Source organism: Ranitomeya variabilis, chromosome 6 (assembly GCF_051348905.1).
Source record: "Ranitomeya variabilis isolate aRanVar5 chromosome 6, aRanVar5.hap1, whole genome shotgun sequence".
NCBI classification, from domain to species: Eukaryota; Metazoa; Chordata; class Amphibia; order Anura; family Dendrobatidae; genus Ranitomeya; species Ranitomeya variabilis.
Window position 1 is genome coordinate 336634443 of NC_135237.1, and position 25893 is coordinate 336660335.

Consider the following 25893-nt stretch of genomic DNA (forward strand, 5'->3'; position numbering starts at 1 on the left):
TAGGGGTGTGTTTGGATTAGGGTTTCAGTTATAATTGGGGGGTTTCCACTGTTTAGGCACATCAGGGGCTCTCCAAACGCGACATGGCGTCCGATCTCAATTTCAGCCAATTCTGCGTTGAAAAAGTAAAACAGTGCTCCTTCCCTTCCGAGCTCTCCCGTGCGCCCAAACAGGGGTTTACCCCAACATATGGGGTATCAGCGTACTCGGAACACATTGGAGAACAACTTTTGGGGTCCAATTTCTCCTGTTACCCTTGGGAAAATACAAAACTGGGGGCTAAAAAATAATTTTTGTGGAAAAAAAAAATTTTTTTTTACTTGCATGGCTCTGCGTTATAAGCTGTAGTGAAACAATTGGGGGTTCAAAGCTCTCACAACACATCTAGATGAGTTCATTAGGGGGTCTACTTTCCAAAATGGTGTCACTTGTGGGGGGTTTCTACTGTTTAGGTACATTAGGGCCTCTGCAAACGCAATGTGACGCCTGCAGACCATTCCATCTAAGTCTGCATTCCAAATGGCGCTCCTTCCCTTCCGAGCCCTCCCATGCGCCCAAACGGTGGTTCCCCCCCACATATGGGGTATCAGCGTACTCAAGACAAATTGGACAACAACTTTTGGGGTCCAATTTCTCCTGTTACCCTTGGGAAAATACAAAACTGGGGGCTAAAAAATAATTTTGGGGGGAAATTTTAATTTTTTTATTTTCACGGCTATGCGTTATAAACTGTAGTGAAACACTTGAGGGTTCAAAACTCTCACAACACATCTAGATGAGTTGCTTAGGGGGTCTACTTTCCAAAATGGTGTCACTTGTGTTTTTTTTTTTACTGTTTAGGTACATTAGGGCTCTGCAAACGCAATGTGACGCCTGCAGACCATTCCATCTAAGTCTGCATTCCAAATGGCGCTCCTTCCCTTCCGAGCCCTCCCATGCGCCCAAACGGTGGTTCCCCCCCACATATGGGGTATCAGCGTACTCAAGACAAATTGGACAACAACTTTTGGGGTCCAATTTCTCCTGTTACCCTCGGGAAAACACAAAACTGGGGGCTAAAAAATAATTTTTGTGGGAAAAAAAAAGGTTTGTTTTATTTTTACGGCTCTGCATTATAAACTTCTGTGAAGCAGTTGGTGGGTCAAAGTGCTCACTACACCTCTAGATAAGTTCCTTAGGGGGTCTACTTTCCAAAATGGTCACTTGTGGGGGGGTTTCAATGTTTAGGCACATCAGTGGCTCCCCAAACGCAACATGGCGTCCCATCTCAATTCCTGTCAATTTTGCAGTGAAAAGTCAAACGGCGCTCCTTCCCTTCCGAGCTCTCCCATGCGCCCAAACAGTGGTTTACCCCCACATATGGGGTATCAGCGTACTCAGGACAAATTGTAAAACATCTTTTGGGGTCCAATTTCTTCTCTTACCCTTGGGAAAATAAAACAAATTGGAGCTGAAGTAAATTTTGTGTGAAAAAAAAGTTAAATGCTCATTTTTATTTAAACATTCCAAAAATTCCTGTGAAACACCTGAAGGGTTAATAAACTTCTTGAATGTGGTTTTGAGCACCTTGAGGGGTGCAGTTTTTAGAATGGTGTCACACTTGGGTATTTTCTATCATATAGACCCCTCAAAATTACTTCAAATGAGATGTGGTCCCTAAAAAAAAATGGTGTTGTGAAAATGAGAAATTGCTGGTCAAATTTTAACCCTTATAACTCCCTAACAAAAAAAAAAAATTTTGGTTCCAAAATTGTGCTGATGTAAAGTAGACATGTGGGAAATGTTACTTATTAAGTATTTTGTGTGACATATCACTGATTTATTTGCATAAAAATTCAAAGTTGAAAAATTGCGAAATTTTCAAAATTTTCGCCAAATTTCCATTTTTTTCACAAATAAACGCAGGTAATATCAAATAAATTTTACCACTATCATGAAGTACAATATGTCACGAGAAAACAGTGTCAGAATCACCGGGATCCGTTGAAGCGTTCCAGAGTTATAACCTCATAAAGGGACAGTGGCCAGAATTGTAAAAATTGGCCCGGTCCATAACGTGCAAACCACCCTTGGGGGTGAAGGGGTTAAAGCAGATAATATAGTGAACATGTATTTTACATAACACTTAAATCCATCCTAAAGGGCAATGATAGACACTACACAACAAAAACGAATGCAAGAAAAATGTCAGTTGCCTATAGCAACCAATTAGTTGTTTCCTCCATCATAAAGGTATTACGAAAGAAGACAAAGAAAATCTAAGCAACTGAAGCGGCTGGCCCTCCATTTTTATGTACTATGGTTGATAATCCCTAAGAGTAACTAAACATTTGGGATAACATTTTTAAATTTTATATTTGTGTCACTTATATTGTTTGCAGAATGTGAGGTAATGGGAGAGGCCGGGTGTAGAAATGTACTACTCTGAAAACAGTAGCACACTCAGGGCCTAAGCTTTCTATTGAATCCATCCTTCTGTTGTGGGAGGCTGGGAGCTCAGACAGAAGTGTGCTTAAGTCGTGCACACACGATCAGTATTTCACATCAGTTATTTGTAAGCCAAAACCAGGAGTGGGTGAAAAATACAGAAGTGGTGATGTGTTTCTTTTAGGGTATGTGCACACGCTGCGGATTGGGGTTCGGATTTTTCCACACTGTTTTTGGTAAATCTGCAGGTAAACCGCACTGTGGATTTACCGCAGAATTACCGCGTTTTTTCTGCGGTTTTACACCTGCGGATTCCTATTGAGGAGCAGGTGTAAACCGCTGCAGAATCCGTACAAAGAATTGACATGCTGTGGAAAATAAACCGCTGCATTTCTGCGCGTTTTTTCTGCAGCATGTGCACTGCGGATTTTGTTTTCCATAGGTTTACATGGTACTGTACAACGCATGGAAAACAGCTGCAGATCCGCAGCGTGTGCACATAGCCTTACACTTCTCCTCTGATTGTTCCTCTCCTAGTTTTGAACTATAAATACTGGTGTAAAATACTGACCAAATACTGATAGTGCGAACGTAGCCTTATTGTGAGTCTTGAGAGATTGGCAAGCGTCTCAGGTTCCAGACCCCATTGATCAGCAGACAATTAAAAGTAATTTAATAAACTTTTTTTTAAAAAATGTTTTGTCCCATACATGTAGTTACTCTTTGAATGTCTTGGATTATTTTTTTTATTTTTTTTCAGAAAATAAAAATTTCTGAAAAATTATGATGTACTTTATATATGAGAATGTGACTAGACTAGAACCTGATGTCACATTAGATTAGATCTTAATCTACGGTATTACATGCAAAACACAAGAATCTTGTTTGTTATAGCCACGTTTATTGGTGCAGCTGGGTCTAGTCAACAAAACTGCTAGGCCAAGGCTTAAAAGTACATAGGATGACCCTGTTTAACCTACCCCCACCCCACATAGAAAGACAAAGGGGAACAGAAAAAAAATACACATGTGGCAACAATTTGTAACAAACATTTGTCGTCTATAATAGAGACCATACTGCATTTGAGTTTGCTACAAATAAGTAGCAGGGCAAAGTTAAAAATAAAGACGCAAGCCATCATCCCTCACCCACTAGGAAGTAAGGCACTTCACATCTGATTTAACAAAAGGAAGAAATTTTCATAATTGTAAAAATTGGTGCACTAAAAGTTTTATAAACCAACAACTACACTTATAGTGGTATAACATACATCCTGAGGTGTCTGTAGAGGTTTCTTAGGAACTTCTGAAATAAATGGTCATTGGGCATACTTTTTCATGATAAAACTTGTTGCACTGAACACTCAGATGACAAACCATCAATAATAGGATAGGGCTACATGGTGTCAGGTGTCAAAGAAGAATAAAAAATATCCACACACATGTTGCGTTGCAGGCCGTTCTATGCAACCATGAAGCCCTAGTCGTATAGTACTGCATATAAAGAACTCAGTAACTGTTTGGCCCATACAGTTAGCACAAACCCATAGGGTTTAGGACAGATTTATAGTTCATCTCTGGAGTGGCGCAGGACAAAGTTCTGCAGTGTGTCCAGATCTCTGGCTCCTTCATGTTCACCAATCTTGTCCCCGGCCCGGAAGAGTAATAAAGATGGATACCCCTGTACCTATTGAAGAAAAATTCAAGTGCGATTTAGTCAAAGTGAACAAACAAAGCATCTGTGTAAAGTAAGCAAGAAGTTGGAAAGTGGCTGAAAAGAAAGCCATATTTTAAGATGATCCTGTCCTTTCTTTTCATTGTACAGTAGAAATTCACGGATCATTGTGCAGAACCATGATGAGTTGTTAGCAAAGAATAGGACAGAAAATGATATAGGATAAATCTAAAGTTTTCTAAAAGAACAGATACTCTTAAAACACCCTGTGGTTTTATATAAGGACTGTGACAATACATATATACCTCATATTGATAGTTTCTATTCGCCAGATCCCATTCCTCACTTTTGTCATCTAAGGGTACTGTCACACTCTGCAACTTTCCAACGATCACGACCAGCGATACGACCTGGCCGTGATCGTTGGAAAGTCGTTGTGTGGTCGCTGGGGAGCTGCCACACAGACCGCTCTCCAGCGACCAACGATGCCGAGGTCCCGGGTAACCAGGGTAAACATCGGGTTACTAAGCGCAGGGCCGCGCTTAGTAACCCGATGTTTACCGTGGTTACCAGCGTAAAAGTAAAAAAAAAAAAACCGTACATACTCACATTCCGGTGTCCTTCAGGTCCCTTGCCGTCTGCTTCCCGCACTGACTGAGTGCCGCCGTAAAGTGAAAGCAGATCACAGCGGTGACGTCGCCGCTGTGATCTGCTCTCACTTTCCGGCTGGCAGTCAGTCAGAGCGGGAAGCAGACGACAAGGGACCTGAAGGACACCGGAATGTGAGTATGTACGTTTTTTTTTTTTTTACTTTTACGCTGGTAACCACGGTAAACATCGGGTTACTAAGCGCGGCCCTGCGCTTAGTAACCCGATATTTACCCTGGTTACAAGCGAATGCATCGCTGTCACACACAACGATCCAGCGATGACAGCAGGAGATCCAGCGACGAAATAAAGTTCCAAACAATCTGCTACGACGTACGATTCTCAGCAGGGTCCCTGATCGCAGTAGCGTGTCAGACACTGCGATATCGTATGGATATCGCTGGAACGTCACGGATCGTACCGTCGTAGCGACCAAAGTGCCAATGTGTGACAGTACCCTAAGATAGCCGCAGTGCTTCTTACACTACTGATGCCTATCTTGCAGCCGGTAGTCTGGCTTCTTTCCTGCTGCCCTCGGATTGCTCAACGCTGTTAAATGTCCAGCACTGGCCAATCCAAGAGCTGCAGGATGATAGGAGATGGGGCACCAGGTATATGCACCCAGCATTTTATCAGCCACTGGCAACCTTTGATATTAAGTCAGAAGTTGCTTTAAAAAAGGCAATACTGTAAGCAAATAAAGGTTTCTATGTTTTATTTTCTGCAGTTCTTCACCATTATCAAAATTAGGGTTGAGCGAAACGGATCGTTCGTTTTCATAAGTCGGCGTCTCATGAAACCCGACCCGATCCCTGTGTGGGGTCGGCCATGCGGTACGCGATCTTGGCGCCAAAGTCGCGTTTCGTATGACGCGTTTAGCGCCATTTTTTCAGCGAGAGAGAGAGAGAGAGAGAGAGAGAGAGAGAGAGAGAGAGAGAGAGAGAGAGAGAGAGAGAGAGAGAGAGAGAGAGAGAGAGAGAGAGAGAGAGAGAGAGAGAGAGAGAGAGAGAGAGAGAGAGAGAGAAAATAAATAAAAAAAAAAAAAAAATAATCCCCATTGACGTGCATAGGGTTTCGTGTTCCGGCCGATCCTCGACTTTGCGCTGTAATCGGCCGATTTCGCCCGACTCGACTTTTCCAACAGTCGGGTTTCGCGAAACATGACTCGACCCTAAAAAAAGTCAAGGTCGCTCAACCCTAATCAAAATGTTATCCGCTTGGATGGAAACAAAACTGCTTGAATGAAATGACCATCTAAGTGTATAGATCTGTATTCAGCCTAGGCAATCCGGAACCAAAAACAATTTGAAATCTTAGCAGTCAGTGTAACTGTAAAAAAGTGTTACAACAACTCATTTTAGATGATTCTATAGAAAATAAAAAATTACCATTACATAATAAACCTTCCCGCTGCAAACCATTTGAAATTTTTGCTGTTTCATTTTTCATCCCAATGTTCCAAGAGCCATAACTTTTTTTTATATATACACACTTTAGTCAACATGGCTGCATCGGAGTCAATTTTGAATGACACCATTCATTTTACAACATAATTTGATTTAAAAAAAAAACTAATGTGATGAAAACACACACACAAAAAAAAACATTGCTTTTACAAATGGTGGCAAAAACAACCATGAAATTTGCATTAGAATGAAAAAAGTAATAATGTCTGTTTCCCAATTTTCTGAGACCCATAACATTTTTATTTTTCAGTCGCTGGAGGTGTGTGACTGGTTTTTTTTGTTGTTATGGCACGCTGATGTTTTTTTATTGACACAATTTTGCGATACTTATGATGCTTTGAGCCCTTGTTGCATACTTAAAGAATGGACTGCAAACACATTTTTCCCCTCTCTCCCTATAGCGCTTAATTTAAGGGTTAATTGGATACTTTGATAGATCTAACTCTAAGGCCAGGTTCACATTGCGTTAACAGCAGCCCGTTCAACACATGCGTTAACGGGCTGCTGTTAACGCAAGTGCCGGTATGTCAGCGAGCTATGCCAGATAGAGCTAGGAGATCTGCGCTAGTAGTGACGGACCCGAAAAAGCTGCAGCCCGCGTCCCAGGGTCCGTCACTCAATGACGGCACATCGCTAGCGCACGCCCATTGTGGGCGTGCATTAGCGATGCGTCAGACATTGAACTAAATGGCGGCGTTAACGGACTACATTACACCGCGTTATGCCGCGGTGTAACGTAATCCGTCTAACGGACGCCAAAAACGTAATGTGGACCTGGCCTTACAGTCGTGGCGACAACAAATATGCTTACTTTTTTTCCCCTAAACTGAACAAAGAAGGTGGGGGTGAGTGATTGTAAAAATGTCAATTTTAAAATTGTCATTTTTAAATTTACTTTAGTGTTTAGTACTTTTCGTATACTTGAACCTGTAATCGTTTCATTGTACAGTTATGACCTCCTCTATAGACTTCCATTCCAGTCTAAACTGTGGGTGTCCCATTTTTCATCCCTATTACACTGCCTTTTTACAATTGGACGGTCACAGTGAGCTTAAAGAAAATGCCCCGGATCTGTCAAAAATGAAACGCCCAGTAGAGTAAGAAAATTGGCAGTGGAAATTGCCTTTTCCTGTATCCCCACAGTGGAGAAATAAAATAAACAAAACTGCTACTAAGTGTAGGAATATACAGTTTACAATTCCGAGATTTGTGAAAAGGCCGTGTTTAAATGGAGAAAGCAGAAATAGGAGAAAGCTCCAGTCGCTGCTGCAAGCCGGCATCTGCTGGGTATGGTACAGGTTCAGCTCTCGAGTCTGCTGACTACATGGGGATCGAGTGTGGGATGTACTATTGCCTTATACGCTGAAAAGTTATTAAAAGGACAAAAACAAAGCACAAACTAAACTTAAATTATTTGTGAGGATGCCTTAATGCAGCACATGCACACAACAAAATATGTAATCATAAGCACAATGACCCTCCCCTCAACCCACAATTTTCATGCAGTTCACATTCGAGGTTAACGCTGGCTCGGACTTACTGAGAATCTGTTACACAGGGATCTCTCCGCAGTGCAGTCAACTTTGGCAATTTTCACCTCACTCAAACCAGGAAAGTCCTTTTTAGAAAGATCCTCCCATGTTGGGGCGAGATGTTTACAGTGTCCACACCTTAAAGTGACAAGAAAGGGGAAAAATAAAAGTTACATTATTGGGCTGCTTAAAGCGAACCTGTCACCCCCAAAATCGATGGTGAGGTAAGCTCACCGGCATCAGGGGCTTATCTACAGCATTCTGTAATGCTGTAGATAAGCCGCCGAAAGAGGAGAAAAAGAGGTTAGATGATACTCACCCAGGGGCGGTCCCGCTCCGATGGGCGTCTCAGGTCTGCTCCGGCGCCTCCTATCTTCATTCCATGACGTCCTCTTCAGGTCTCCGCGCCGCTGCTTCGGCGCAGGCATACTTTGTCTGCCCTGTTGAGGGCAGAGCAAAGTACTGCAGTGCACAGGCGCCGGGAAAGGTCAGAGAGGCCCGGCGCCTGCGCACTGCAGTACTTTGCTCTGCCCTCAACAGGGCAAACAAAGTACGCCTGCGCCGAAGCAGCAGCGCGGAGACCAGAAGAGGACGTCATGGAATGAAGATAGGAGGCGCCGGAGCAGACCTGAGACGCCCATTTGACCACGGACCACAGCGGGACCACCCAGGTGAGTATAATCTAACCGCTTTTTCTCCTCTTTCAGGTAACATCGGCGGCTTATCTACAGCATTCCAGAATGCTACTGTAGATAAGCCCCTGATGCCGGTGAGCTTACCTCACCATCAATTTTGGGGGTGACAGGTTCCCTTTAACGGTGATAAAATGGATGCCCCAGCTACAGTGGTAAAAACGCACAATTCAAGAAGTTCCACAAAGCTCTCCTTTAATTTTTTTTTTTTCCCCAAACTAAAAAGATATTTTCCTACTAAAATGCACTTTAATACACATACATACATATAAGTGTATATGCTCAAATTTGTTGAATTTTTTTTAAATCTCAATATTTTTTTATTGTTCATGTTTCAGAACAAAATTGTATGTCATTTTTTTTTCCTTTTTTAAATATACACCAAGACAGCACTGGAAAAAAGTGATTTCTTCCACATAAAAAAAGATCTCATACAACCACTTCAGAATTTTTTTTTTTTTTATACAACTTTGACCAGTGTCACTTTATGTGGTAATAATTCTGGAAAATTTTCAATAGATCTCACTGATTCTAATACTTTTTTGTTAGATATTGTACTACATGATAGTACGGTAGTAATATTTATTTGATATGACTTGCATTTATTTGTGGAAAAAAAAGTAAATTTGCAGAAAATGTTTAAACTTTTACATTTTCATGCCCTTAAATCAGAACGGCATGTCACACAAAATAGTTAATAAATAATGGTCACATGACTACTTTAAACCAGCACAATTTTGGAAACATTAATTGCTGTTATGAAGTTAGAAGGGATAAAAGTTGACCAGCGTTTTTTTTTTTTGTTTGTTTGTTTTTAAGGGACCACAACACATCTGAAGCGAGTTTGAGGTGTCTATATAACGGAATATATTTATTAGTAGATCATCAGCTTGCCACCATATGAAGACGGTAGAACGCCGTTGAGACGCGTTGTGGATTATCTACTAATAAAGGTCTGCATCTTTTAATCATTCTTGTTGCTGCCACCATATTCTACTCAGTGCTCCTTACTAGACCGCGATTTGGTTTCCTATGACTGATATTCTCCCTCCCTGAGGGTGCGTGGCAGGAGCTGCTTTCACAGGCGCCTCACCTGCAGATCAGGACCTTCCATCACATGAAAGCAAGGACCTACGGTCATGTGACTCCCAGCATGCTCCACGGTCCTTCCAGGCATTGCACAGAGAATCTCCCTTCAGCTAGGAACACTCAAGCCCTGCCTGGCCACCACAGCACCTTGCCACCACTCGCAGCTGTCGGCCATCTACCCCTTGGACCCACCACCATCCATCACGTGCACACCGAGGTTATGCAGGGGTGCATAACCTCCTAAGGTAAGTGGCTACACAGCTTCACCCACAGTATATTGCTCCACTGGTCCTGCTCATGCGCATCCCTATCCTCTTTTCTCTTGTATGACTTGATGGGCGCAGCCTCACTCAATGCAAAGTGTATTAAGTGAGGCCGGATACAGTCTAGTTGGAATGTGTCAAGAAGTATGTAAATCACATACTTGCAGTCACAGGGCCGCCTGCTCCTGACACCAGAGCTTACAGAATGCTGTGCAAGCGATGTGAGGATTCACAAATCTGTTAGTCGCAGAATTAATGCAGACTTGTAGCTTAAAACTGGACAACATTTTTAAAAATTAAAGTCTCAACATCTACAGCTAAAAATACTCACCATGGTGCATAAAACTTAATGAAACTAACACCGGTGGCCACGGTCTGGTCAAAATTACTTTCGGTAAGAGTCAGAACTTTGGACTGGAAGAGACAAAAAACAAAGTGTTTTTCATAAGCACTAAGATATACACTTTGCTTCACGATTTAATGACCTGCATAAAATATTCCCTCCATTACACAGATTAAAAGGCGTCCCTTAATTTACTGGTGCGGATTTACTAAGCAAACCAAAACTGTAAACTTTCGCTACATTAAGTCTTCAATTCTAAATCATGACATCTATGAAACACTATCTACACAACTCAGATTAGTATGAAGTTTGCCAAAAGTTGAAAGTGCACTAACTTCTCAAACGTTGGCTATTTTAGTATTTTAATTGCCAGAGTCTTAACAGTTATTGCTTGGCATTCCTTTATTAACCAAATGTAATTGCATCTAGCAAAGGTACCACTATATATCTGCAATTAAAACGTAACCCAGCACTCAACTTAGCGGTGATGAAAACAAAGAAGATTTATTCATCCAATTTAAGTCAAACGTTTCAGTCCCTGACCGGGACCTTCATCAATGACAAAAGGAAGGATGTAGTAGGTATGATTGAGATGAATGGAGGACTAAGCCTGTGTCCAATAGGCCGCGGCATCCACCGCTGTGTTCAATGTCACAGGATGACTTGTCTATTTTTTTTACATTTACGACAAATTTGCCACACACCTCTACTGCTGGCGGCTCATCAGCTTGCGCTGGAATATCAGCTTCCTTGTCTTCTGGAGTTTTCAGTTGGCTTTCGGCATACTCTTTCAGGGAATCCAAGTCTCTCTTTCCCTTGTATTGTTCCACCTGTAATAGTAAAGAACAGAGGCATGGCAGACACGAAACCTCCTAAAAATCACCACGTCACAAAGTAAATTGCTAGCAACATTTCCCTTTTAATACGGTCAGGCCTTGCTTGTTAAGCAATTCAACAGACTTAGAAGCCACTCACATGTCCAATTTTTACATACATGTGCCGACAGCTTTTTTCACTGATCGCACACCATTATATTGGGGTGATAGGCTTTTTATTCAATGATCTGCTTAAAAATAAAATTAGACATGTCATTTAGTTCCAATTTGTGGCTCAAAGTAATTAACCAAAACAAGTTGCATTGATCTATGGTAGTGAGCCAACTGAAACTTGTGTCCAAAGACAAAGTCCAACACTTTTGGAACATTTGCGACAGTCAAAGTAAATCACAATGCGACACCATGAAAGTCATTAGATGCAAGATGCCACAATGGCAGTGTCGCACAACACATGCTGCTGTTTAACCCCATCCCAAAGCCAGTTTTCATATGTACAGCCACGTGGAAGAAATTGCACTTTAGCACAAATAAGTAAAATGGTTACCCACTTTTTCACCATTTCTAAACCACAGCAATGTTGGATAACCACGGACTTGATTGTCAGAGCAGAGGTCATTATGCTGAGTACAATCAACCTAAAGAAAAAGAAAGAGAAAAATGTACCTTAAAATGCATAGAATAAACGGTGTTGACAGAAGAAGAAGAATTTGTATAAGTCGTTTAATTCAACAAAATCGGGACCAAAATTGTTTAAACCAACAAAATAGCTTCTTTTGAAATGTTGAAGCTACATGCCACAGGAAAACAGACTACATGCAAATGAATGGTCATAGCCGATGAGATTTCAGAGAATATCTGGCGGGGTTGGTGGTGAATTGTGAACACAAGTGGTCACAATGGAAAATATGTGACACTAGAAACTGAATGCAGTTTGTGTAAAAAAAAAAAAATCATTAACACCTTCCTGCATCATTGTGTGGAAAAGTGGAATGGCTGGCTTAGGCCGGAGACACACTGGTGCGAGAGACGGCCGAGTCTCGCTGGTTAAAAGCAAGCTGTGGCACCTGCATTCCGGAGCTGAGCGTGCAGCTCCATGTATTGCTATGGAGCCGCACGCTCCGCTCCAGAGTGCAGGTGCCACAGCTTGCTTTTAACCAGCGAGACTCGGCCGTATCTCGCACCAGTGTGTCTCCGGCCTTACAGCAGCAACGGCAGTGCCAGGGATAGAAGATAACAGGTGGTAACATCAACACCCGCAGAGCCGCAATTGCTGCCCAAGCAATGCATATGCCAGGTCTGGGAATTGTGAAAAAAGACAAACTACTAGTCAGTTTCTAGACAGTAAGATTACATTTACCTTCTATATCAATACAGAATATCCCAATACAATCAGCAGACATGGGGAATTCTGACAATGCCAGATACTGGATGAACACTTGGCTTTTTATGCTAATTTTCAGCTGCTTTTTACAGTACCAGCGATGTCTATGAGATTTCAGAAATCTCATGCACACAGCTTGTTTTTTTTGTCATCAGTATTTTGTGCTTTGCATGTTTTTTTTGGACAGAGCATGTCACTTCTATCAGCGTTTTTTCACTCATTGAATGAGAAGAAAAAAAAAACAAAAAAAAAAAAAACACACCCCAAAACCTGCGTTTTTGCCACAGCTTCTTTCCTGCAGAACAAAAATGCAGCAAATAAACGCCCAGTGTGAGTTCAGCCCAACAGAGCAGGTGGTCATAAGAAACTGGTGACCAATTGTATGGCCAGCTTTTGCATGTACTTGTGTGTAATGTTCGCATTGTACTGGACAGAAAGAATGAGATGTGACTATTTGTACCCGGCCTGTTAGTCACATGCATCCTAAAGATCGGGTCTCGTGACCACACTGACAGCTCCCTCCCCGCACTTCTGATTAGCAGAATCAATACCCATAAATGTCAAAAGAGCAGCTGAGGACTAAAGACGAGTAATAATAGCACGGAAATAGTCCTGACCTACTTTATGGACATTCCATTCTAGCGAGAACTGTGGGAATCACTTTGTTGTGCCTTTTTTTTTTTTTTTTTTTTTTTTTTTAAATAAGGGAACAGCGTCATAATGAGTTAAAAGTACACATCCATAGAGTGGAACAAAATTAAGCACCTTGTTAAATGATAAGAAGGTGTTTGCCTGCTGAGCTCTGTATAACACCACCTAAAGCAATGATTGGCAGCTTTCAGTGTACACTGTGCATAGGCAGAAAGCTGCCTATCAGTGGTGAGGGCAGGGTTATATGCAGAGCTCAAGAATGTGTAAGGGCCACATGGCAGCAGGTTTACTAGTCGACTAGTGATAACCTCCTAAGCCAAGTAAGTGGCACATTGTTAGAATCGGGGTCTCTGTGTCTACATTATGCTGCTCTCAGGTTAAATGACAAATGCCTGGCAACAGATTCCATTTATACTGTTAATTATAAATTTGGTTTCCAGCACATTTGTGAAGAAAATCAAAGTGGCAAAGCCCTTTCAGTTTGGCAAGGTTGTGATTAGTGATGAGCGAGTATACTCGTTGCTCGGGTTTTCCGAGCATGCTCGGGTGACCTCCGACTATTTGTTAGTGTTCGGAGATTTAGTTTTTATTGTCGCAGCTGAATGATTTACATCTGTTAGCCTGCTTGATTACATGTGGGGATTCCCTACCAACCAGGCAACCCCCACATGTACTTATGCTGGCAAGTAGCTGTAAATCATTCAGCTGCGGCGCTGAAAACTAAATCTCCGAGCACTAAAAAATACTCGGAGGACACCCGAGCACACTCGGGAAAAGCAGAGCAACGAGTATATTCGCTCATTACTAGTTGTGATCTAAAATCAAGACGGAGAGCTCTGAGGCAGAGATGCAAGCAAATACCACAGAGAGCATATATAACCAGATCATCATCATGTCTATACCTTGGCGATCTTGACTGCATTTGAACTCTGATAAGATGCCGCCATCTGTTCCCACACAGGAGCCAAGGATTTGCAGTGTCCACACCAAGGAGCAAAGAATTTGATGAAATGGTTTCCTACAAAGCAATCAGTTGTACCACCATTTTAGCAAAGGCCACAGGTTAGCAAAACATCATGTACAGTTTTGTGGCGAAACCCTGTGGTGTTTTTTCATGTAGACATATCAATATTTGGCATTTTCTTTTTGTTCACTTAGACCACCTTTTATAGTCAGGATTTAGAGATCTGAATTTTGGTTAATTGGGGGTTTACTTTCTAGTCAGTTTAAAAACTATGCCAGTCTGTGATAAAGGCTTATCAAAAAGCTAATACCCTAAAAATTTACTTTTATTGAACAGCTTAAAAATGCAAAAAAGACAGGAAAGGTAGAAAATAAGGCAGAATTATCACTCACCCTGATCTTTCCCCTTGGACAACCCCTGCCTTGCTGTGGAGATTGGCACCCTAGCTTGATACGCAAATTGTGTTTGCCCTTTGCCCCTTGTTCTTTAGCCAGAGAGTGGTTTGTGCCCGGTTGAAATTAGGTATTGGTTGAGTATTAGTTTTTTGATAAGCCTCCTTTCTACTAATCACCTACACAAATTTTTCAGTAAACAATTTGTGGTAAAACATGTCAGTGCAATCTTAAGATGATCCACAAGAGGTGAAAATTTTTAACAACTGCCAACACGAGCATGAACCAAGTCCCAATAAGCATCGTTTTGACCAAAATTTTCGATTTCCACACAGTTTACCAAACATTAAAAAAGTTGGTGTTGTGCATCAGGAGGGTTGTAGCCAACAGCTGTTAGTCACACGACAGTGCTGTCCATGGTCAGACATCAGTTTAGATATAAAAATACATGGATAAGGCTGGATTCACATTGCGCTAGAGGCGTCCGTTAGACGGACTACGTTATACCGCGGCATAACGCGGTGTAACGCAGCCCGTTAATGCCGCCATTCATTCCTATGTCGGATGCATCGCTAGCGCACGCCCACAATGGGCGTGCGCTAGCGATGTGCCGGCATTGGGTGACAGACCCTGGGACGCGGGATGCAGCGTTTCCGGGTCCGTCACTGCTGGCGCAGATAGAGCATTTGCTAGCTTTATCTGCGCTCGCGCGCTGACATACCAGTGCTTGCGTTAACAGCAGCCCGTTAACGCATGTGTTGAACGGGCTGCTGTTAACGCAATGTGAACCTGGACTAAGCAAAACATTTTTTTGTTACAGTTTCTCCATATTGAATTGATACACAGAAATAATAAGGTACCTTGAGATATGTGATCCTTGAAATTTGATGAGGCAAGCTCGTATAGACCCTGTTTAGCTTCTGGAGCTTTGGGAGCTTCCTGTTCAGCTTTTGGTTCCTTTAAAAAAAAGAATATAATAAATTTAACCTCCTAATCATGAAGCCATCTTTTGTTTAATTGCTTTTGTTTCTTAATTTTTGCATTACAAAACCTGTAACCTTTTTATTTTTATGTTGTACTTCAAAGGAGATTGTGATTAATACTAAACAGCGCAATACTGTGGTCTGTGGTATTGCAGTATTCAGTGATAGTGGTCAAAGGAACACAGGTTAAAGTCCCCCTAGGAGATTAAACTTCACAGTGAATGCCGCAAATACAAAAAACGGCAATTATTTATTTTTATTTTCACAATTTCATCCCACTTTTGGATCCTTTTTCCACTTTTTTTGTACAATACAGTAATATGAGAATCGTGTCACTCAAAACTACAACTAATCCTACAAAAAACAACCCTCCAGACAGGTTATATTGATTATTGATTAAATCTTGGTAAAAACAGGAGCAACAAGGGGAGGAGAGGAAAAAAATTGAAGTGCAAAACCTAAAAATCATCCACTCCCGAAGGGTTTAAATGTAGATGTATTAGTCCTTCAGTTCTGTACAAAATACAGCAGTAATCATACATTTTGATTACGGTAATAATCCCAATTTAAGATTAAGGATAGCATGATATTGGTGACAGGTTCCCTTTAAAAATAGAAAGTTTCCATGAATCCAGAGCCAAATCACATCCCAGAGAAGCACACAATGGATGGGTGTTATATTGTTATTTATTTCCCTTTTTTATTTGTCTTTTTGTTTAGGAAGGTGTTGACAAGTGTCTACACATGCTGCTAATGTTAATACACCTAGAAAAGGTAAAGGACATTTGTAATCCTCATCCCAGATCCTCTCAGTCACCATTGTTTGATTTTCAGAGATTCTAGTGTGAAATATTAGAGTCATATTTTATGTTAGTCTTTTAACACGTACTCTGCAAGTGTTAGGGTATATTTCCACAGGCACAAACCGGCAGCGCTTTGGACGCAGCACATGTCTGCTCCGTCCAAAGCGCTGCCGGCTTTTGTACGTGCGGTGATTCTGCATGTATTCATTGAACCATGCGGAATCACCGCATCCCATACATTGGACGGTGATATTTATCTTGCGGAAACGTAAATTGAAATGCTGCAGTCTAGAAAGATGCGCCGCATGTGCATATACGCAGGGAAGCCCGAGGCGTCCCTGCACACATAGTGGAGATGGGATTTCATGAAATCCCCTCTACTATGTTGTAACATCTGGCTGCTGCAGATTGGATGCTGCGGCTGTACTGCGGCATTTACCGACAGTGGAAACATACCCTTAGGCGGGGGTCACATTTGCAAGTTCAATGCGCGAGTCTCTCGCATCAAGTCCCAGCACTGCTGCCGGCACTCGGGACCAGAGCGTTCATCTGCATGTATTTCCATGCAGCTGAACGCTCCGATCCTGAGTGGCGGCAGCAGTGTCAGGGTTTGATATGAGTTTCTTGCATTGAACTCGCAAGTGTGACTCCGGCCTTAGAGCTAGATCTAACGTGATAGATGCTGAGAAATAACTGGGTGGATCGCCATAAAATCTGCTAATATCTTAGGTTTAAAAGGGAGTAAAAAAACAAAGTGATGAAGGTGTACAAAAGACAGTAGAGCAAACAAAACAAAATAACACAAGACAGCAAATGAGGGTGCGTGTCCTAGTTGGCCATGTGAGCGGTCGCATAGCAGAGCGCTCCCGCTGCTAAAGAGTGATTTATCCTGTGCAGACACCATGGGCCAGGCTTTTCGGCTGCTTACCTGGCTGGCTGAGGGTCGGGGGAACTGTACGGTGCAGAGCGGTGGATCCGACAGTGGAGGACATGACCAGGCAGCGGCAGAAAGACGAGGGAGCTGGCGATGCAGGAGACAGCCAAGATGGTGCCGAGGTCAGAGAGCAAGCTGATAAAGAAAACGCCGCATGCCAGAGACGTATGGAAGTGGCGGCGAAGCTCCAGCAGTATGCCAGAGTGGAGGCTGTGGAGGAGGCAGAGCAAGGAACCGGAGCTGATAAGGAGGAGGTGGATACAGTCCTGGCCGCAAAGCATGAGGTACAGAGGGGGAAAAAGAGAGGCAGCATGGCGGGGGCAAAAGGGGGATCTGAAGGTTTGATGCAGGAAGAGGAGCCGACCCTCAGAGATGTTATTGCGTTGATCTCATCGTGCCAGCAGTCCCTGAATTCCCTGACCCTGCAGATGCAGGAGGTAAAAGGGGACACAGCAAAAATTAATGCAGCCCTGCAAAAGATGGACAGACGCATGGGGGTGGTGGAGGAGAGGGTGAGCACGGCAGAAGATCATATAGTTAAGCTGCAAAAAGCGGAGAAAAAGTTTGCCCAAGCAATATCAGAGCTCGCTGCCAAAAATGAGGATCTGGAAAACAGATCCAGAAGGAATAATATACGTATAGTGGGGCTGCCTGAAAAGACTGAGGGGAGAAACCCCACAGAGTTTGTTAAAAGCTGGCTGCTGGAGAAAATTGGGGGCGCAGTGCTGACAAACGTTTTTGCTGTTGAAAGAGCTCATAGGGTCCTGCCGCAGCCCCCTGCCCCAGGAGCGAATCCCCGTACCATGCTTGCCAAAATACTGAACTACAGGGACAGAGACATTATCCTCAGAAAGGCTAGAGAAATGGAGGATCTGACAGCTGGAGGTCAAAAGATTGCCATTTACCCGGATTATTCTGCTGCAGTTCAGAAACAACGGATGAAGTTCACTGGGGTCAAGAGACGACTAAGGGAACTGGGAGTGCAATACTCTATGCTGTTCCCCGCAAAGCTGAGAGTGGTGGCTTTTGATAAGACCCACTTTTTCCTGACACCAGAGGACGCTACCCAGTGGATTGATACTAAGGCTAGGTTCACACTGCGTTAGCGTATGTGCTGAACGGGCTGCTGCTAACGGGCTGCTGTTAACGCAAGTGCTGACGTTACATCGCGCTAGCGCAGATAGAGCATCTGCTAGCTCTATCTGTGCTAGCAGTGACGGACCCGGAAACGCTGCAGCCCGCGTCTCAGGGTCCGTCACTTAATGACAGCACATGGCTAGCGCACGCCCATTGTGGGCGTGCGCTAGCGATGCGTCAGACATTGCATTCAATGGCGGTGTTAATAGACTACGTTACACCGCGTTATGCTGCGGTGTAACGTAGTCCGTCTAACGGATACCAAGAATGCAATGTGAACCTAGCCTAATGCTAAAAAACTCAAGGGAAAAGTCGACTGACATTTTATGGGGATCCAGATGGGAGATATTTCTCTGTCGCTGAAGGAGGGATCTGCGCTTAATGGCATATTTGCCAGATGGTTGAGCAATTGTTGAGGATTGTGCCAGGCCATATTGAGTGTACGGCCAAAGAGGGCAGCAACGGTTAATAAATATGGGGGAGGAGGGTTCTGCAAGTTTGATTTGAAGTTTCTCTACATATGTATATAAGTTGGATTGTTCTGAAAACAAAAATTGTGGGAAATTCTGTTTGCTTTGGCAGCGGGAGGCGGGTGAAGAGGGTAAAGCAAGGGAGAGTGTTCACAATGGGCGATGGAGCCCCACTCTTGATAAGAGGTAGAATGTGTGGTATTGGATGGGTTAGGGGGGTAATTCGGGGTTGATAGGGGGGGGTGGGAGGGATTAGACAGCTCAAATTTGAAAATGAGGTTGCTATGAAGGATGATGAGCCACAGGATGGGGGGCCACACTAAAATATTGAGTTGGAGTGTGAGAGGCCTTGCGGATGGGACCCGGCGGGCGGCGAGTCTACAGTATGTTCGAGAGCGGAGAGCCTCAATGATATGTCTGCTGGAAACGCATTTGGTGCATGAAAAAGTGGATGTATTAAAGAGACGCTGGATACAGAAGGCATACCACTCTACTTTCTCTGCGTACTCTAGGGGGGTGTCGTGTTGGTACCCGTGGGAGTGCAGTATGAAGAGGTGACGGTACAGGTGGATGTGGATGGTCAGTATGTGATAGTGCAATGTAAAATAAATGGAGTGTTGATGTGTATAGCGGCAATGTATATTCCGCCCCCATACTCAAGTAAGAAAATTAGGGAGGTGTTGGAATGGGTGGAACGCCGAGGCCCGATACCTTTTCTAATCATAGGGGATCTTAATAACGTATGTGATGAATTTTGGGATAAAAATAAAAATCCCCAGAACAGGACAGTGGGACACATTACTACGTTTGGGACATATATTCGCGAAGTTGGTATGACTGACCTATGGAGAGTTAGGCATGTTGGGGAAAGGGGGTATTCATGTTACTCACCGGCTCATGGTACTCTATCAAGAATTGATCTGGCACTGGGCAATTGTCTGTTGGATACTATGGTGGTGGATGTTCGATATTTACCCAGGGCTCTCTCGGACCATAGTCCGATTGAAGTGGAGTTACGACTGGTGGGGACGCGGGCTGTGGGCAGGAGAGAGTGAACGTTTCACCCTAACTGGCTGCACAGTATAGATTTAGATAAGATAAAACAGGAGTTGGAGGAATTTTTTGTGTTGAATGATGGGAGTGCAGATGTTCTTACCATATGGGAAGCTATGAAGGCGTACTTGAGAGGACTACTGTTTAGAGATATTAGTAGATGTAAGCGGAGGACGAGAGAGGCAGAGAGGACAGCGTTTGATGGGCTGAGGGCAGCTGAGGATGAGATGGTGACACTGGGTACCCCTGAAGCTGGGAACAGATTAAAGGCAGCTCAGAATCACCTGGAAAAAAAACTTTGCTGGAAAAGGCAGAAAGGAAGCGGGAGTTTCAGAAACTGGCGTATTATCAGGAAGGCGAAACTGTCGGTCACATGCTGTCGCTGGTGGCTTCTGCTCAGAGGAATACTTCGTTTGTTCACTCTCTGACTTCCGGGAATGGTAGGATTGTCTCCGAAAATCAGAGATTATGGGGGTCTTTGCGGACTTTTACGCTGACCTATATTCCTCTTGGGTAGACGAATCGGCAGGAGACACAGTGGCGTTTCTTGAAGGACTGGCGCTTCCGAGGTTGAGTGATGTGGATAGAGAGAGCTTGGAGACTCCCATCACGGAGGAGGAACTGGGTCGGGCATTACAATCTATGGCTAATGGGAAGGCGCCTGGTGTGGATGGATTTCCCGCTGAGATCTACAAAAATATGGGGGAGATGCTAATTCCCAGATTAAAGGTGGTCCTAGATGAGGCTAAGAGTAGAGGGTATCTGCCAGCATCCATGCGAGAAGCTATAATAATGGTAATTCCTAAGGAAGGGAAAGACTTAGGGTAGCCTGAATCATACCGGCCGATTTCCTTACTCACTGTTGATGTCAAGCTTCTGGCCAAGGTGTTGGCGACTAGGTTGACGAGTGTCATCTCCGGCCTGGTGAACCCAGACCAATCCGGCTTTATGCCTGATAGATCCACGGCGGTCAACCTACGGAGATTGTTTATGAATCTGCTGCTTAGGTCCGACAACTGTGGCCAGAGACTCATTGCATCTTTAGATGCCCATAAGGCATTCGACAGTGTGGAATGGGGATATCTCTGGCAGGTATTGCAGTGCATGGGGTTTGGCTCGCAGTTTGTGTCCTGGATTCGGCTGCTATACTCGCGGCCGGTGGCTAGAGTCAGGGTGAATGGGGAGTTATCAAGGACTATACATTTAGCTAGAGGAACGAGATAGGGGTGTCCACTCTCTCCTCTTTTGTTTGCCCTGGCTGTGGAACCGCTGGCTGCTAGGCTTCGACAGTCGGACGAGGTATCTGGGTTTAAATATGGGATGATTGAAGAAAAGGTGGCTCTGTACGCGGACGACATCCTACTGTTTCTGGCTGACCCGGTCATTTCCTTGGGGGGTGCCATTGGGCTTATTGAAAGATTTGGGGCATTGTCGGGGCTGATGATAAATTGGAGTAAGTCTATATTGTTCAAGGTAGACGATGTGGGGGACGAGGGGAGTGAGCCGCTGGAGGATGGGCGATTGAGGGTGGTAGGTCAATTTAAATATCTTGGGATATGGATCTCGATGCCTGTTACGGACTACATGCATAAGAATCTGACTCCAATCTTAAGTATTCTTAAGGCAAAAGTGGATGCTTGGATTAAGTTGCATTTATCTGTGGTAGGCAAGGTGAATCTCATCAAAATGATTCTGATGCCAAAAATCCTATATGTTCTCCATAACGCGCCCGTTTGGATACCACGGGGGAAATTTAGGCAGATTAACTCCCTGTTTAGAAAGTTGGTATGGGGGGGGACGTCACCCACGGATCAGGCTGGAGACGCTTCAGCAACCCAAGGAAGAGGGGGGCTTGGCGTTGCCTAACCCTGAAGTATATTTTCTTGCAGCCCAGAGTCCTGAAGGGCTGGGCGTTTGTGGGTTCGTCCAGTGCGGTGCAGCAACTGATGGAAAAAGTTACAAACAGAAGACCGGTAGTGCAGTGTCTAGAACAGAGGTCCCCAACGTTTCTGACCTTCAGAGCCACATTCAGCTCTGAGAGAGGGTCGCGAGCCACATCCAGCCTTGAGAGGGTCGCGAGCCACATTCAGCTCCTGCCCCCTCACAATAGTGGCAACCAAAGCCCCCATTACAGCTATAATGGTAACCAAAGTTTTTCCACAAAAATCAATCACCCCAAAGCAGTATACAAAGATCCAGGGGTTCCCACAATACCCCCTATTCAGTATTCTCCTATAAAGCACTCCCAAGACACTGTTACATCCAGCTTCAAACACTTCATCTGACTGGTGGTATCATCTTGTCTCCAGCGTACCATACTTAAATAATCTCAAAACCCCTAAGACCAGTATATGTGCATCCAAATCTGCCCTATTGTGCAGGGCTGCTCACAAAATTCACCATTTTCAGATGTGCTCTTCATACCTGTTTGCTAGAACTGGAGCTAATGCACCAAGCAGACAGACAGCCGCGAGCCACAATTCATGGGACAGCGAGCCACATGTGGCTCCCGAGCTACAGGTTGGGGACCCCTGGTCTAGAGGATGGATCCCTGGGGGCCTTGGGGAAATCATATCCCACTATACTATTGATATGTAAGTTGTGGGGTAGACAGACACATACGTGGGATTAAGGGTCTGACCAGGTTCTCCCCGATATGGCATAATAACTTACCGGAATTTGTCGCACTGGGGGTATTACCAGAATGGCAGACCATGGGAATTCAATATGTGTATCAGATAATTGAGTAGGGGGGAGTTGAAATCCTTTTCCCGATAGCGTGCAGAGTTTGGTCTTGGGCCTAAGGGGGAATATCAATATTTGCGGTTGAGGCACGCATTTGGAGCTCAGAATAGGGACTGAAATGTCAGTATTCAAAGGGATATAGTGTTGGAATATATCTGTGGTGAGGGGTCTACTACGGGGCTTATTTCTACTCTTTATAAAGACTTGCTGCATACTTACCTTCTGGGATATCCGATCACGGCAAGAGCTAGGTGGGAGAGAGATGTGGGCCCAATGGAGAATGAAACTTGGGAATCGGTGCTGGAATGGGTCCCAAGGCTGTCACTGAGTGAGCCGTATAGGCTTTCACAGCTCTATGTGATACACAGAGTCTATAAATCTCCGGAGGTGTTGTTTAAAGCAGGTTTGCGTGACGACTCTGAATGCCCAAGGTGTAGGTCCGCAGATGTTGACATATTTCATATGATGTGGACATGTCCGAGACTGGCTGCTTTTCGGTTGGTGGTTTTGAGTCAAGTGGAAAGTGCGTACAAATGCACGGTGACAAGAGACCCGTTGGTGTGCTTGCTGGGATGTGTGGATGAGATTGGAGTGGATAACAACCTGAAGATTAATCTGGCAATGGCACTGTATAGGGCCCGAAAGGTAATAGCGCGAAATTGGATTAAGGATGAGCCGCCTACAAGAAGGAAATTTCTTCAGTATGTAAAACAGGGCCTAATATTAGAAAAAGGGATTTATAAGAAAAGAGGGAAATTAGGAACCTTTGATAAATTGTGGTTTCCGTGGCTTGTCATGGGATAGGTTTACTATTAAAGATGGATGCATAATATGAGGCATGCAGATCTACATGTGATGATAGTAACTTTATAGTCCACACCTGATGGTTAAGTTAATAAAGGAGGTGGGCTGTCTGTTTGGGAGGGGGTGGTTTAAGTTGGGAATGGGGGGGTTTGGTTTGGGGTGAAAACTTCGTATTGAAATATAAGAATGTAACAAGTAAATTGTCATGTGATCCTAAATAAAAATTTGTTTGAGTTAAAAACAAACAAACACAAGACAGCAAATGTAAAAAAGGTTTACAAAGCAATCCGGCAACAGCTCCTAACCCTTAAAGACCAAGCCAATTTGTAGGTTAATGACAGGGCCTCTTTATTTTATTTTTTAAAATCTGACCATTGTCACTTTATGGGCTCATTCCCACTTGCTTTGCAATTGGGCAAGTGCAATCTGATTTTTTTTTTTTTTTTTTTTTAAATATCGGATTTCACACTCACCCCAATGTTTCTTTTTGCACAAAAATTTGGTTTTAGCCCCAGATTTTACATTTTCACACTGAGAAATGAGTAAATATGGCATCAAAATTTGTCCAACAATTACTGAAGGTGGAAGTACCCCATATGTGGCTGTACAGTACTGCTTAGCCATACAGAAAACACGGGAGGGACAGAGCGCTATTTGCCTTGTGAAGTGCCGATTTTCCTATAATAATTTCCAGACTGCATACACAGAGCCCCTATCCATCTAAATCTCCAAGTGACACAATTCGGAAGAAACCCCCAAGGGATCCATTCACTATAATAAGGCAGCAGGCAGTGTCGTTTTTAAAAGCGCAAAAAACTGTGGCCGACTGCACTTTTATGCAATCCTAGAAAGACAAGACACTGCTGGATCACAGGCCGGAAAGCGTCCACAGTGCCTCAATCTGCCTCATTGTAGGGAATCACGTATTTCAGAGATTTACACAGAAACCCCGATGTTTGATCTCAACAAGATAAATATGAGCCGAGCCTTACTGCGATCTCTGGAAGGCAGAAAGAAAGAAAAAAAATTGCGCCATTTTCCGATACCCATAGCGTCTCCATTTTTGTGATCTGGGTTTGGGTGAGGGCTTATTTTTTGCGTGCCGAACTGACATTTTTAATGATACAATTTTGGTGCAGATACGTTCTTTTGATCGCCCGTTATTGCATTTGCGACCAAAAAAAAACGTAATTCTGGTGTTTCAAATTTTTTTTCGCTACGCCATTTAGCAATCAGGTTAATCTTTTTTTTTTTTTTTTTTAGTGATAGATCGGGTGATTTTGAACGCAGCGATACCAAATATATGTACAATTTAATTTTTTTTATTGTTTTATTTTGAATGGGGCGAAAGGGGGGTGATTTAAACTTTTACATATTTCTTATTCTTTTCATATTTTTTTAAACTTTTTTTTTTTTTTTTAAACTTTTGCTATGCTTCAATAGCCTCCATGGGAGGCTAGAAGCTGGCATAGCCTGATCGGCTCTGCTACATAGGAGCGATACTCAGATCGCTCCTATGTAGATTTACTGCATTGCTATGAGCGCCGACCACAGGGTGGCGCTCACAGCAATCCAGCATCAACAACCATAGAGGTCTTCAATAGACCTCTGGTTGTCATGCCGACGCATCGCTGACCCCCGATCACGTGACGGGGGTCAGCGATGCGCTCGCTTCCAGCCCGAAGCGCTAGTTAAATGCCGCTGTCAGTGTTTGACAGTGACATTTAACTAGTTAATAGCGGCGGGTGGATCGCAATTCCACCCGCCGCTATTGCGGGCACATGTCAGCTGTACAAAACAGCTGACATGTCCCGACTTTGATGCGGGCTCACCGCCGGAGCCCACATCAAAGCAGGGGTTCTGGCCTCGGATGTACTATCCCGTCCGAGGTCAGAAATAGGTTAAAATCGGGGGACAGATGGCAGCACTCCTGACTTAGTATGGAGAGTGCTAACCGTTTTGACGTCCAGTCCTTACAGCCATCCTTGGACCATGTGAGTAAAGTGGAGTAACGGTCTGTTGGCTTGGCACTAGATCCAAATAGCTACAGAGGCCTTCTTCATATATTGTCTTTTTAGGACAAAGACGCCTACACTGTCCACCTCCGCGTCCAAAAGAAAGACTTAGGCTACTTTCACACTTGCGTCGGTACGGGTCAGTCACTATGCGTCGGGCCGACGAACCGACACACGTTGTGAAATTTGTGCACGACGTCGGCAGCGGATGCAGTTTTTCAACGCATCCGCTGCCCATTCTGAAGTCCGGGGAGGAGGGGGCGGAGTTTCGGCCGCGCATGCGCGGTAGAAAATGGCGGACGCGACGGACAAAAAAGTTCACTTGAACGTTTTTTTTCGTGCCGACGGTCCGCCAAAACACGACGCATCCGTTGCACGACAGACGCGACGTGTGGCCATCCGTCACGATCCGTCGCTAATACAAGTCTATGGGAAAAAAAACGCATCCTGCGAGCACATTTGCAGGATACATTTTTTTCCCCCAAAACGACGGATTGCAAAAAACGCAAGTGTGAAAGTAGCCTAACAGATGTGCCATATGCAATGCCAGATTCCCAGAGAGCTACAATAACCTCTATGAAGGATGCATTT

At 43.8% G+C, this 25893-nt stretch overlaps 1 protein-coding gene across 1 annotated transcript in view; it reads right to left on the reverse strand.

The window, feature by feature from the left end:
- Positions 1–3308: 3308 nt before the first annotated feature.
- The window catches only part of TXNDC5 (thioredoxin domain containing 5), a 30739-nt gene continuing 8154 nt past the window's right edge, over positions 3309–25893 (reverse strand). The window contains exons 4-10 of the mRNA XM_077269836.1: positions 15219–15315; positions 13905–14020; positions 11519–11605; positions 10839–10964; positions 10123–10205; positions 7756–7885; positions 3309–4113 (exon numbers count right to left, since the gene is read on the reverse strand). Coding sequence (XP_077125951.1) covers positions 3991–4113; positions 7756–7885; positions 10123–10205; positions 10839–10964; positions 11519–11605; positions 13905–14020; positions 15219–15315 — 762 coding nt within the window. The 3' untranslated portion in view covers positions 3309–3990. The remainder of the gene's footprint in view (positions 4114–7755; positions 7886–10122; positions 10206–10838; positions 10965–11518; positions 11606–13904; positions 14021–15218; positions 15316–25893) is intronic.